This window comes from Ceratotherium simum, chromosome 20 (genome assembly GCF_057802395.1).
Source record: "Ceratotherium simum simum isolate JZ-2026a chromosome 20, ASM5780239v1, whole genome shotgun sequence".
Lineage (NCBI taxonomy): Eukaryota > Metazoa > Chordata > Mammalia > Perissodactyla > Rhinocerotidae > Ceratotherium > Ceratotherium simum.
In genome coordinates this window covers 15178410-15193274 of record NC_141919.1, presented here as the reverse complement: position 1 = coordinate 15193274, position 14865 = coordinate 15178410, and the positions used below count along the sequence as shown (strand labels likewise).

Here is a 14865-nt window from a genome sequence, read left to right as displayed (position 1 = left end):
ATACTTTAGGGTCTCTTTCTCAGAGTGCAAAGAGACCCTGGGACCAATTGCCACCCAACTTCTCAGACCCCGAAGTGTATTACAGAAGGAACACCAAGGGAGCTCTTGGATCAGAATTCTGTGGCCACAGTTTACCTGTATTTCACACAAATGGGTCTATGTAAGAGTCACCTATTTTAGGTCCTTACTCCTTGCAAAGTAAGACTCAAGTCTTCAAGAAGTGTTTTGACAGTTTGTTCATTATCTGGAAGCAGTCTTAAGCAAAGTGAAGTCAAACATTTATAATCACCTTTCTTCATCAGTCAGTCATTAACAGATTTTGAGCAAAACAACAAATATTTTTAGCTGATTTTACAGTGTGCAGGTATTGAATAATCTCTTTCCCTCAATATTTCAGCAAAAGCAAATAGAAGCAGAACCATTAAATAGATTACTGCTAAATGAACATAGACTTGTGAATTATTGCCTATTATTCAGGATTTCCAGGCCAATGGAGTTTGTTGAAATTATATAATATCATGTCTATTTTTCTCACTATTGAATCCTTAGTGACTAATACATTCCTCAACATGTGGTAGGTACTCAATAAATATTTGGTGAGTGAATGATTCAGAAAAGTTAATTAATTATGAGCCAGGACATGGGAGTAGTCTCATTATGTATAGCTAACTAGGTCATTATAATAATATTCGTAAAATAGGAGTTTACCTATATACAGGGGTACAGATAACTTTGAAATATTGTCTATGTAGGATACATTCTAGCATCCTGGTCTCTTGTTTTTGCTACCTTAAAATTATTTATATGAGGTGGCTTTCAGTATTCATTTGGAGAAGAGAAATATGTATGGAAAGAAATAGACCACAAAAAATCAAAATTATAATTTGATACAGGTCATTATTTCTTTCATTATCTTTATAGATCTTTTCCCAGTCTCTCAGCATATAGACTCAGTATATACTTAATATTTCATGCTTTAGTGAGTTCTAATTATGAAATTTTCTTCTCATTATGATGATGGGAAATTACAGGAAAATCAGTTCAGGTGTAAGGGAGAGAAATTTGTTTAGATTGCATACCAAGCATTTTTGCAAACACCAACCCGAAGCCAGAACTCTTGGAGCAGAAATTCCTATAACACTTCTTACATAAACCTTGATTAGCATGTACCTCAATACTTGGTAATTATTTGCATAAATCTTACAATACCCCTGTCAGTGGTCTTAGGTTCAGTCAGTCAGTTGAACTCATAGAACTCATTAGGCCACAAGTGGTGATTAGAAAGGTGGAAATATAATTTACCAGTAGGGCAATATCAGCTGCAGTTCTTCAGCAAGAGTGCTCACCAGTCCCAGGACTATTTTCTGCTCTTTCCCTGTCCCGTCGCCACCACCCAAATGACACCTCAGCTGTGTAAGAAAGAGCCACATGGGTGAGTGTGAGAGTCACTTTGCCTTAGAAGCCCCATGCTCTTAGGAACAGTATTTCTCACAATAGCCTATAATATAGCTTCCAGGGCCACACAAGAAAGGGAACACCCAATTCCCAGTGTCTAATCTCAGAAGCCCAAATCCAAGACTTCTCACCATGTACTTATAGTCCTGGCCACAGACCTCCCAGTTCATGGTAACTCACCAACTAGGGTTCACTTTTATTGTAAGCAGTGTTGCTTGGTAGCTAACATCCCACGTTTATCAGATACCAAAGAGAACAGAGCTAGATAGTTAAACCAAAGTAATTTTTCCATAGGTAAGGAACAAAGGTTTTGTTAATCCTTTACTCAGAATCTTCCCCAACAAGATTGTGAGCACCACAGCCTCGGATTATTCAACTTTAGAAGTTGCTTAGGACTTAGAAGATGCTTAGGACATAGGATGTGAATTATCTGGCCTTGAGAAAGGAAGGAGGGAGGGAGGGAAGGCAGGAGGAAGGAAAGGACTAATATTGTTATCTACAATATTTCTTGGGTGGTACTTAATAATTTTCAAGAAAATAACAGCATTTCTGACAGAAGTCATTGCTTACTTAAAAAGAAAGTGTTATATTTCTATTTTCTGGAGTTGTAGGTATACTTATCCCAGTAAAGCAGACAGATGTCCAATGGAAAAGATGGGCGTCATGGTGTACCCTCCAATTCCAGGGAAGAGTTGGATCCTCCAGATTTACATTTATGAACTTTTAAGAGAAAACACTTGACTCCCAGCTCACTAAGAACAGACCTAAAATGAATCAGCAAGAATGACTAATTTCTCTCTATTCATAGTCAAGGGGTAAGGGAGACAATTTCTCAGTCCTCCATTTGTGGTGGAAAATGAGATCAGGCTGTTCCCAAAGCTCTAACTACATGGAGTAAAAACTAGTAGATCTAAGTTTCAAAGACTAAACAGAACCCTGTAATAGAGGTTAGGAAGCTTGAAGAGCAGGGTTCTGGACTCTTACTAGACATGATGGGGGATGAACAGCATCATGGAATCACTACGGGATGTAGACAGGCATGGGCAATTGGAATTCATAGAAACAAGCTCAAGTAATACATGGAAAACTAATCGTTAAAAGCAAAAAGAGAAGCCAAGAAGCATGATGGGTAAAGCTAGAGTATTAACTAGTAAGCTAAGAAAAAGGGCCTCATTCCATCATCATGATTAGTATATTTCATCAACAGGGATCTCTCACACCCTATTGCCTTGACATTGTTGTTGATCCCTAAGATACAGCTAGGAAGAGAGTTAGGTTGATAAGGAGGTGGTTACTGTCTTGGTCAGGACTATATACATACACACATAAATGCCTGTCGTGGGATTTGCTCTGCTTCTTCATTCGATGCAACATTATATTTGAGAAAGCAACAGAAGTGAGGTAAAGAACTAGGTTTTCTTTTTTAAAAAATTGAGATGTAATTGACACATAACATTGTGTGAGTTTAAGGTGTACGTGTTGGTTTCATACATTCATATATTACAATGTGATGACCACTGCAGCATTAGCCAACACCTCTATCATGTCACATAATTATCATTTCTTTTTTGTGGTAAGAACAATTAAGATCTAGTCTCTTAGCAAATAATACAGGATTGTTGCTATATTCACTATGTTCTGAATGCTGATTCTCAGTGGTGACCTATTGCTACTTAACACTATAAAATATATTTTTAATTTTCTTTCCTTGCCTACAACATACCTGTTAGATAGTAGAGCAGTTGAGAAATGCTAACTTTTATTAATTTCTTTAAATATTGTGTATCTATTCTTGAAGGCCGAAAGGAGAATTCACAATGTCTGTTGCTAAGTATAAAAACTGTCATAGATTAAAGTTTATGCTTAGGATTCTTTCAGTCTTAGTCTGTCAAAGGGTCCCTGAATATAATCTTATTTTATATATATCTACTTATTTATTATCATCTTAGTTCAGGCTGCTGTAACAGAATACCATAGACTGGGTGGCTTAAACAACGAACATTTATTTTTCACAGTTCTGAGGCTGGGAAGTCTAAGCTGAAGGTACTGGCAGATTTGTTTTTTGATGAGGGCTCTTTTCCTGGTTTGTGGATAGCTGCCTTCTTACTGTATCCTCACTCAGCAGAGAGGAGAGGAAGGAAGCAAGCTCTCTCCTATCTCTTCTTATAAGGGCACTAATCCCATCATGAGGGCTCCACCCTCATGACCTAATTACCTCCCCAAGGCCCATCTCCACATACCATCACACTGGGATTAGGGTTTAACATATGAATTGAGGGGGAAGGTACAAACATTCAGTACATAGCGGTTATTTTGAATGAGTTTTCCTGAATTTCTTCCATGTATAATTTAAAAAATTTAATATTATTGAAGCCTTAGGGACTATGTATAATTACAGTCATTTCAGAGGCTATTATCTTAATTGTCTCACAAAAACTAATCACCAAAAAATGGACTGTGTGATTTCTTTTTTGCTTTTCAGAAGTTTTAATTTACCTTTTTTTCCCTAATGTGTTTCTTGAACTTCACTCAGTAAGCTTTTCACTGAAGACAAGGCGAAAATCCATTTTCAGCTATTTTCCGTTCTTCTTAAGTTCTCATTTTTAAGATTCCCAGCATTTCCTCCTTCTAACTCAAGTTGAATAATTTATCATGGAGATTCTATAAAATATACTGTCAAATATCCTGTCATCAATAGTGATGAAGGAATAAAGTTGCCTCTACCTCACAAATTAGGTAGGGTAGCAGGCAAAGAAGTCATGAAATCTTGGCAGGCATTCAAAGACTTAGGAATGTGGGTCCCTGTGAGTCTTGCTAGGATAGTGAAAGGTATTCTGTAAGGACACAGGACACCCAGATCTAGTCTTTTCCCTGCCACATTTTATACCTTCCAATTGACATCTGACTGACTGAATTTTCTCATCTGTAAAATAAGAGAAGTAATATCTGTTTTGCTTACTTCATAGGGTTGAAGTATTCAGATGAGGTTAAAATGCTTTGAGGGGCAGAGAGTATGATAAAAACATAAAGTGGTAATATTATCAAGAAAAACATGAGCAGTCAGAAACATTAGTTCTAAGTGATATATTGGAGAACATGTCAAGCACATCATGATTTCTTGCTCTCCTCTCCCTCACTAAGGGGGCTTTTGAAATAGACTTAAATGGAAGGTTTTTGCTCAGATTTAAGCAAAATCAATATGTGCCGAAGAGAATGGGCACGCCGGATGTCAAAAGGGAATAAAAACGGTGAGAGGGTAGACAGAATCCCTGAACAGCTGCAGATGTTTATTCCAAGAAAGAAATGAAATACAAAGTAGTTTTTCTCCAACTTGACATTGCTTGAGTCCCTACAAGTGTCATGTAGACTTTCAAGCATGCAGTGGAGCTGTAAAGGGAGACCCTCCTGCGTGAGTTCTGATGTCTCGAAGAGCCCATTGCTGGGCTTACTCGCATCTCGTCTTCAGATCTATAGTAAAGCTCAAATAAGTTAATATTTCCGTCCCCGCTAACTCATATGGAAGAAGAACTTCACAAAGCGTGTGACTAGAGGACTGGGAGAAAGCAAAAGAAGGAGTGAAGGCAGTATTTTACCACCTGGCAAGATATAATGGACCCATGAATTCATATTCTAGAGTCACTTCACCTAACTTATATGTGTTCACAATATTATAGAAATGAATTACAGGCACTCTCTGATCTGATTTTCCATCTTTTCAATCAGATAGCCCAACTTGGTGTATTGTTGAGAATAGGTAATATAGCAGATGAGAAAACTTGGTTTCTTTTTTTCATCCCCAATTAATAAAAAGCAGTAGAACAAAGACTGGCATGACTTTTAAATCAAGATGCTCTTTAAGAGCCAAAATAGTTTATTCAAGTACAAATTATGTAATAAAACATTTTATACTTACTAGGGCCCTGGCAGCAATGACAATATCCTTAAGAGAATCAGAGAAGTGATACTTTTTTCTTCTTCTTCTTCTTCTTCTTCTTTTTTTTTTTTTTTGGTGAGGAAGATTGGCCCTGAGCTAACATCTGTTGCCAATCTTCCTCTTTTGGCTTGAGGAAGATTGTCACTGAGCTGATATCTGTGCCAATCTTCTTCTATTTTGTATGTGGGACCCCGCCACAGCATGGCTTGATGAGCGATGTATAGGTCCGTGCCTGGGATCCGAACCCGCAAACCCTGGGCCGCCAAAGCGGCGCATGCAAGCTTAACCACTAGGCCACTGTGGTTGGCCCCAAGTAATGCTTTTTTAATTCCTAGTTTGTCTATATCCACTTTATTTTAAAATCATTGGCCTATATATCCTCATAATTTACAAAATTGGGTTATCTTCTGGAAGTCTTAGAAAATATATGTCTTAGTAATATTGTGAACATATGCAAGAAAGCTAAACAGGTGACTAATTTTCCAAGGGGCATTATGTAGGAACTGGCTAGTAAAGTTCATATTTAGGTGCATGTGTGTCAGAGCATAACATAATGAGTATATTGTTTTCTGGACTGAAATCTACTACAATTTCCTCCTTATGCTGGAAATACTCTGTTGTCTCTGGAGAAAAATACACTGAAACACAGACTTTTGTCTGTTTTGTGACTTTTATATTTAACTGACATCATGAATGTACTTACTGCTGACCACCCATGTTCTTTGAGAGAAAGAAGAAATTGAATCTTGTTCACATACCTTAACAGGTCATGATGATATCCATTGTTCAATGATCTATTTTAAATCCATGTCAAAACACTGAGTCCAGCTAAGATATAAAAATAAAAAAGATGACTGGTACTTTACTTGGAATAATGATCATTGTCATCTGAAGAGAGTGGGCTGTTTAAATGTAGTTGAGCTAGCAATTTGGACCCTCAATTACAGTACACTGCAATATATTATTTAACTGATATTTAAAATATATGAGTCAGCAGTAGAGTATAACTTCCCTGTCTCCCAAAGATGGTTCATACATCATGATGTGGAGCAATGTACAGAAATCTTTACAAGAAATGTTTTTATAAGGAAATAGTCACTCTGTTCTTCACTTAGGAGTATTCGCTGTACATTAATGATGCATGTAATATGTGCAGGGACTTATTGCAATTTAGGAATACAGAACCAAGTTAGTTCTTCTATTTTTTAATAATATGGTATAATAGATATTCAATTTAATCTCTCCTACCACAGTATGTCTAAAACTCCTGGGAAAATATTAAAGAACTTTTAGTGTATGTTTGAGCTAATGGGACACCAAAAGTATTTCTCTGAAAAAGCTCAAATCTGCAAACTAGATGGGCAATAGGTGAACACAAGGTATTTTCCAGGGTGAACAACCAATCCCAGTGAGCCTGAAGCCTGATTTTAAAAAGCCCAGGGATGGCAGGAAACAAGGTCTTGGTCCAGTGGAGTAAGAAGAGACTTCTGCATAAAACAGAACCCCTGAGACACCCTCTTGACTATATTAACTATAGAAAAAGAAAACCTGCAAAGAGAGACAGAGGACATATTTGACTTTCTCAACCTAGGTAATAGATGGGATAAGAGGATAAAAAGAAAAACTACCTTTAAGAATTACTGACTGCACTCATGGGATTTGCACCTGTAATTCATATTACTTGTATGGCTCAAATTTTAAATTTAGTTGAACAGATCCTGGTTGGTGTAGCCCCAGATATGTGGTAGAAGCAAATTTAAATCTTCTTTAGAACAATGGGCTTTCCATACCAGCCTCAAAGAATTCACAAGGATAGAAGCCAAAACAACATGACTTCCTAAATGGACAGTTCACCTATGATATGAGGAAAACATCACCATGAAAATAAGCCAGCAGCAAAAACAAATAGCAGAATTCAATTCACATATTTTAGATTTATTATATATTATTTATATGTATCAAGAAATGAATATTGAAAAGTATTTTGAAGAAAAAAAGACTATCCCAATTAACCAGCTGGATTTGAAAAAGAACTTCAAGAAATAGAACATATAATAGTTGAAAAGAGTAATGCAGTGAATGGATTAAACAGCAGATTAGTCATGGCTGAAGATAATTGAAATACAGAACTGAGCAAGTTATACAGAATGCAGCCCTGAGAGAAGGATATCAGAAGCCTAAAGGTGAGATTAAAGATTAAGATAGTATGAAAAGGTCTCCTGTATTCTTAATTGGGATTCTAATAGGATGAACTAGAGAATGATGTAAAGGCAGTTTTCAAAGGTACTAGCTGAGACTTCTGAAGATTTAGACATTAACTATAGGTTTAGGAATTCCAAGAAAGAATTTTTAAAAATTCATACATATAACATTTTAATGAACCTGCAGAATAGAGAAGACAAAGAGAAGATCTGAAAAGCATCCAGAGAAAACTAGATTACCAGATGGCTATTTCTCACCAGAAACAATGGAAGCTAGAAGACAGTGGAATGGCGTCTTGGAAGTGCTGTGACTCTAGAATTCTATATCCAATGATTATTTTTCAAGAACTGCAGTAAAATAAAGTCATTTTCTGAGGCTACCAAAAGACTCTCTGAAGGGTACTTTTATAGAATGTTCTTCAGAAAGAAATCAGTGATCCCAGAAGGAAGTATGAACTACAAAAAGAAATAGAGCAAAGAACGTATTAGTAAATCTAAACAAACATTGATTGTTGAGTAGTAATTGTAACGAGTAATTTCTAGAGTTAAAAAATCCAATCTGTAACTGTAATCATGGGGAGCTCATGTGTGTCAAGAATTGAGTAACTGGAGTTAAAACATTCTAAAGTCTGTATTGTTTAAGAAAAACTGAAAAAAGTATTAATAACTTTAGACTTTGTGATGTTATATATCCATGATTAAATACCTAGGATAACCACTGAATAATACTATGTATAACATCCAAACTAGCACAGGGGAAAAAATATGGAAATGAACATGAATATATCAATAGATACAGTCACTGTAAATGGACTGTTGAGTTAAAGACAATGATAGTTAGCCTAGCTTCAAAACAATGTTATATTCTATTTATGAGACATAAGTAATATGAATACAATGTTTGAAAGTAAAAGGAACAAAAAGGTATATAATCTAAATATTAACCAGATATCTTTAAATTTTTGTGTGTGTGTGTGAGGAATACCAGCCCTGAGCTAGCATCTGTTGCCAATCCTCCTCTTTTTGCTGAAGAAGACTGGCCCTGGGCTAACATCTGTGCCCATCTTCCTCCACTTTATATGGGACGCCGCCACAGCATGGCTTGACAAGCGGTGCATTGATGTACGCCCAGAATCCCAACCTGTGAACCCTGGGCCACCGAAGTGGAGTGCGTGCACTTAACTGCTATGCCACTGGGCTGGCCCCTTTAATTTTTTTTTTTTTTTTTACTGCAAGAACCAGAATGTTACCACATATTCATAAATGGTTTGTTTCACTAGAAAGATTTAATAATTCCATTCTAAATAAAATAAAAATAGATAGAATGGCAAAGAACATTAACAAGTCCACAATACAATGAACAAGCATGACATAATGGACTTATAAAGAACGACTGGAAAATATACATCCTTTCGAGCACATAGAACATTTTTGAAAATTGATCACATACTTGGCCATTGAGTGAGTCTCACAAAATTCAAACAATTGGTTCATAAAAATTATATTCTTTTATCACAAATTAATCAAGTTATTGATTGATATCAAAAATGTAACTAAACACCTACATGCATTTGAAAATTGTAAATCGTACTTCTAAATAACCCATGAGCCAAAGAATAAACCAGAGCATCATTAAAAACAGATCTTATGATACAGTAACACTTGCATTAATTAATAATAGATACAATGAAATATAAGAACAACAGACTCATAAAGAGAATTTGACGTTTGAGTAAAAATAACTTACACCATGAAGTAACATGCAATAGGAGCCTAATGAAGAATCATAAATAATTGCTAGATTCATGGGAAAATTAATAGTTTAGCTTGGGGCTTGCAAAAGAAATATTTTTTATCTTAAAAATTGATCATTTTTTGGTGATTAAAGTGGCACAACCAAATATCAGGAAGGTAAGATAATTATGAGTATATCAAAATTAAATACTGTGTATAACAACCTAAAATTGCCATAAATAAGATCATTATGTTCTAGAGAACAAATTTGGAAATGTATATGCCACAGATATGATGGAAAGGCAATAAGAAGTTGGGGCAAAAAGCATGAAAAGGTTATTCACAAAGCAAGAAATAGAAATAGCTAATAAATATGTGAAAAGATGTATAACATCAAATGTAATCAAAGGGGATAAAAAGGGAAGCAACAATGAGATAACATCTTTTTATGCCAGATTGGTGAGGATGAAAAAGATTGAAAAACTCATACATAGGGATTTATGTACACAAGGGTTTATCCAAATATTTTCTCTGTTCTTCATATTGTCATTCAACTTCATATTGTCATTCAAGCTTATGGTCTTTCTTTTTTTTGTCATGCACAAAAATTTGATGTTTATAGTAATATTTATTAATCTTGCAATTTTTAGGTTTAGTTGTATTACTTTCATCTGCTGTGAACAATTTGACGATATATTCTGTATTCTTTGATCCAGTAATTCCACTTCTAGGAATTTGCCCCAAAGTATAAAATTATATACTCAAAATTGTTCGTTGTAGCCTTGTTAACATTAGTGAAAAAATGGGTAAATTTATAGGAGTAGAGGACTTGTTAAAGATACTATGGTGTGTGTGTGTATACTTGCAGAATATATATTTATATGCCATTTCAAAGATTATGTAGAATAATAGTAACCATTTAAATGATATATAGATTAACATTAACGTAGAAAGTTATGCATGACATTACTAAGTGGAAAAAGCAGGATATATCTCTTTTGTGTAAACTTGTGTCTGTACCTATCAGTTGGAAGCAGTAACTTGTTTATAGTTGCACAGACCATAATCATATCCCATGACAAGTGTGGTCTGAGGCACCTGTGCTGTAAAATAAAAAGCACTAAAAAAAATGGAACTTTGGGAGCCTGAGTTTTAGTTACTCTTTGGCTGCTTTTGATAGATCTCGTTACGTCTCGGGGCCTCCTTAAGCTCCCTCATCTCTAAAAATGAGGGAAGGGTGGTGAGCATTGCACTTCAGTAGCAATGACAAATACACCGTGATGGCTGTCACATCCCTCTTCTGCATCCGGGCAGACATTAGTCATTAGTCCTAGTCATCTTTCTCTGGGCTTAGCCTTCTCAACACACTCTCTTGGGCCACCATTTCTAAACAGATTGTCCTTTGCGCTTGAAACAACTTTGCCATCCTTATATAAGATGATCTTAGAAGTCTTTTCAGCTAAAAGACTTTTCTGATCAAGGAATAACAGGGAATATCTTTCAGAATAATTTTTTACTTTTGTAGTAGCCACATTTAAAAAAAATCAGTAAAAAGAAACAGGTGAAATAAATTTTGATATTTTAATAAAATAGTTCAACATGTAATTGGTATAAAACAATTATTTATGGGATATTTCACATTCTGGTTTTTTCATATAAAATCTTTGAAATACAGTTTGTATTTACAGCACATCCCATTTTAGGTGGTAGATTTTCATTGGAGATACTTGATCTGTATTTAAATTTACAGTTTAAGAAGTAGATTCTCATAGACCTACATTCTTAAATCTTTTTAAAATTATTTTATTGAAGTCACATTGGTTTATAACATTGTGAAAATATCAGGTGTACGTTATTATATTTCAGCTTCTGTATAGACTGCATCATGTTCACCACCAGTAGTCTAGTTTTTATCTGTCACCATACACATATGCCGCTTTACCCCTTTCACCCTCTGCCCACCCCCCTCCCCTCTGGTAACCACCAATCTGTTCTCCTTATCTATGTGTTTGTTTATCTTCCACATATGAGTGAAATCATACAGTATTTGTCTTTCTCTGTCTGACTTACTTCGCTTAGCATAATACCCTCAAGGTCCATCCATGTTGTCACAAATGGCATGATTTTGTCTTCTTTATGGCTGAGTAGTAGTCCATTGTGTATATATACCACATCTTTTTTATCCATTCATCCATTGATGGGCACTTGGGTTGCTTCCGAGTCTTGGCTATTGTGAATAATGCTGCAGTGACCATAGGGGTGCATATATCTTTTTGACTTAGCGTTTTCATGTTCTTTGGATAAATACTGAAAAGTGAAATAGCTGGTTCATATGGTATTTCTATTTTTAATCTTTTGATGAATCTTCACACTGTTTTCCATAGTGGCTGCACCAGTTTGCATTCCCACCAGCAGTGTGAGTGTTCCCTTTCTCCACGTCATAAAAATTAACTTAAATTTTTTAATAATTGAATTGAGTACTAGTTTTTAAATTTAATTAAAATTAAATAAAATTAAAATTGAGATAAAGTCACACTAGCCACATTTCAAGTACCCAGTAGCCACCTATGGCTAATGGTTACCATACTGGACAGCAAAAGCTTAGAGAATACAAAGAAACATACAATTCAGTTTTAGCCTTCAAGGAGATTTTCTAGTTGGGGAAGCAAGATATCAAAAATAAATGTACCAAGAATATTAGCCAAAACAGAATATAATGAAGTGCTAAAAGTTTACCATGGACAGACTAAGTGCTACTTGGGTAGGAAGTTCCAGAAACACCCACAGCTTGATACATTCTTCACTACTTTGAAGTCTGAGTAGTGGCAATGATGTGTTGAGTTTGTGAGAATGGAGTGTCTTACTTTAGAAAGTGTATGTGTTCTCCCTGCAGGCATGGGACCCGCTGTGCTGGCGAAGTGGCAGCCGCAGCAAACAACTCTCACTGCACAGTCGGAATTGCTTTCAATGCCAAGATCGGAGGTATGGGAAACAAACTTAGGTGGATATGAAGAAATGAGCCAAGAGCTCTTGTGCTAACTGGTTTTCAGAACCCTTTTGAACTAAAGACAGGCATATGTTTGCATAATAGTATTCAACTATTGCTGACAGCACAATGGCCGTGTTAACGTGTATTATTAAATACAGTTAACAATTTCTGAAGCAGTACCCCTAAGGTATTGCACACACAGACATTTCTTTCTTTAAACAGGCATGCAAAAAGATTGTCCAGTAGTGAAAATGGGGTCGCTGACATCTGTACCAAACTATACAATTGGTGCTTGGGTCAGAAAGAACTAATAATGTAAACACTAGGCCATACTATCTCTATGGAAAGAAGCATTTTGAAATTCCATTAAAGCAGAAAATCTTTTTTTTTTCTCTTCTCAGGCGTTACAAAACGTTCCTTTTAACTGCAGTTAAAATGGTAAATGGTAAAATCTATTTTTGTAGTCCCATAATGTAGTGAGACTGTTACCATTAAAAATTCCAGATTATACACACATACATGCGCACAAACTCAAATATACATATACTACTACAAGGCCCCACCAAAGCAGTATAAATCCAGATATTAATAGAAGCAAACTCTTACTTTCCCATTTGTAATCAGCTTTGTTAGTATAACCTGGTGCCACAGCCACACACAAAAGAAGAAAACATTAGAAGAGATGGTATAGATCTCAGTGGCTTTGAAGGTGTCCCCTGGAGGTTTCCTAAAGGGTGTCATAAGATAAATGAAGTTCCTGGAACCAGGCTGACATCCTTGTTTCCAAAGCATTATTTGTTTCCAAATGGTAAATAGAGTTGGATCTAAAAAATAAAAATGACTGTCTTTTCTAGGGTAAATGTAGAGATCTTGTAACATGAAATATTTGGGGTATATAATAATGGTGCTAAGAAAAGATTTTCTGAGACTACCTTGAATGTCAGTCCTCAGTGAAGGTGGCCTCTTTCCTTTATTTTACCCTGAATTCTTAGAGGATGGCAACTTGTTAACCAGTAATTAGCTGCACTCTGAGAGCATCTACTTGTGTCAAGGGGAATATTTATGGAGGAGCTAAGGCAAGCAGACAAAGACTTCACCCTGAAGAATGATGAGGGTGCTGGAGGCCCCTGCTCTTCTCAAGAGAATCCGGTGACTGGTGGCCGTCTGATCAACCTTCTTGCTGTCTGGCACACACAGTCTCTCACATACCCACACACACATCATGTCCCCGTCATTACTCTCCAGTGCTAACCCAGCACTCAGTGACCTTGAGGGAAAGAAGGGATGAACTTGTGAACCTCATAGATAAACTGCTGACCTAGCTGACTGAACAGGACCTCAGTAAAAACATGAATGTATGGCAATGACTCACAAATGTTCTGTCATCTTAAAAATGAGAACATTCTGAAGTATAAATTTAACCCTCAGACCCAAGGAATGGAGGCTTGTAGTTAAATGAAGAAAAAGCAGCCTTTCAGTTTAAACTTGAGGAAAGGAAATTCTTATTAAAATTAATATTACCCTCTAGGTATGGTTTTATCAAGCATTTTTTTCATGGACTTCACATAAATCGCATGATGCAGAAACTGAATTCAGGTATTATGTAGATACTCCTGTGTGTTGGCGTTAGAGATTACTGGTTAGATTATTTTGGGCGATTGTATAGTCCAGTGTTTATTTCAGACCTCCCTGTACCGGTAAAATAGTTCCATTTTATGCTTTTAAGTAGAAAGTGAGAATATGAAGTAGTTATCTTTCTTTGGTAAAAATCTTGCAAATGAATTTTGAATATTCATGTGAAAGGAAAACAAACCAATGGCTGCTCAGGATCCAGGACACGCAGAGTGTCATGCTGGGTATTCTACTCCCATCAAACAAACTGTTGACAAGTTTCTAAGTATAGTTTCATTCCATGATTTTTAAAGGGACTTGTTCACAACCTTTGTTCTCCACCTCAGCCGTTTATATACATCTCCTTTAAAAATCCAGAAGTCTAGAGGAAAAGATGGTCAAGAGCTATGACAACCAAATACAATGTCTTCAGGGATGCTTTGGGGAAACTTAGTGTTGACTGAGTGTTTATTTCCGTTATTTTTTTTGGAAAAAATATTAAAGGATAGAGTGTCATAACTGTCATGGAATTTAAAATGTTTTAGCCTAATATTTATATTTTCGAATGGAGAAAATTTGGCACAATGTTAACAGTTGTTGAGTACTGGCTATATCAGTTCATTGTCATTCTTTCTATTTTTCTGTGTTTATAAGTTTTATAATTAAAAGTTAAATATTTTTTTAAAAGCACAAAGAAGATATAGTTCTTTCAAGAATGTTTTTATTTTCTACTAGAATTCCTACCTCAAACCACATAGTATCTAAAGTTGCCTGATTTGGGATTTTATTATTTAACCCCATTTATTGGTGACCAGTAAAAACTTGAAATCCTACTAGATAACAGAGTTTTCCTAAGGAGTAAGTTTGGTCTATAAAGATATAATTTTACAATAATACTATGTCTCAGTGACAGTATTTAGCTTAAGCTGAGGGAGAGAGAT

General features: G+C 35.7%; 1 protein-coding gene across 5 annotated transcripts in view; it reads left to right on the top strand.

The window, feature by feature from the left end:
- PCSK5 (proprotein convertase subtilisin/kexin type 5) overlaps nucleotides 1-14865 on the top strand; it is a 442283-nt gene that overhangs the window by 137206 nt on the left and 290212 nt on the right. For all 5 annotated transcript variants that reach the window (XM_087444465.1, XM_014794699.2, XM_087444466.1 and 2 more), the window contains exon 6: nucleotides 12218-12306. In XM_087444465.1, coding sequence (XP_087300591.1) covers nucleotides 12218-12306 — 89 coding nt within the window. The remainder of the gene's footprint in view (nucleotides 1-12217; nucleotides 12307-14865) is intronic.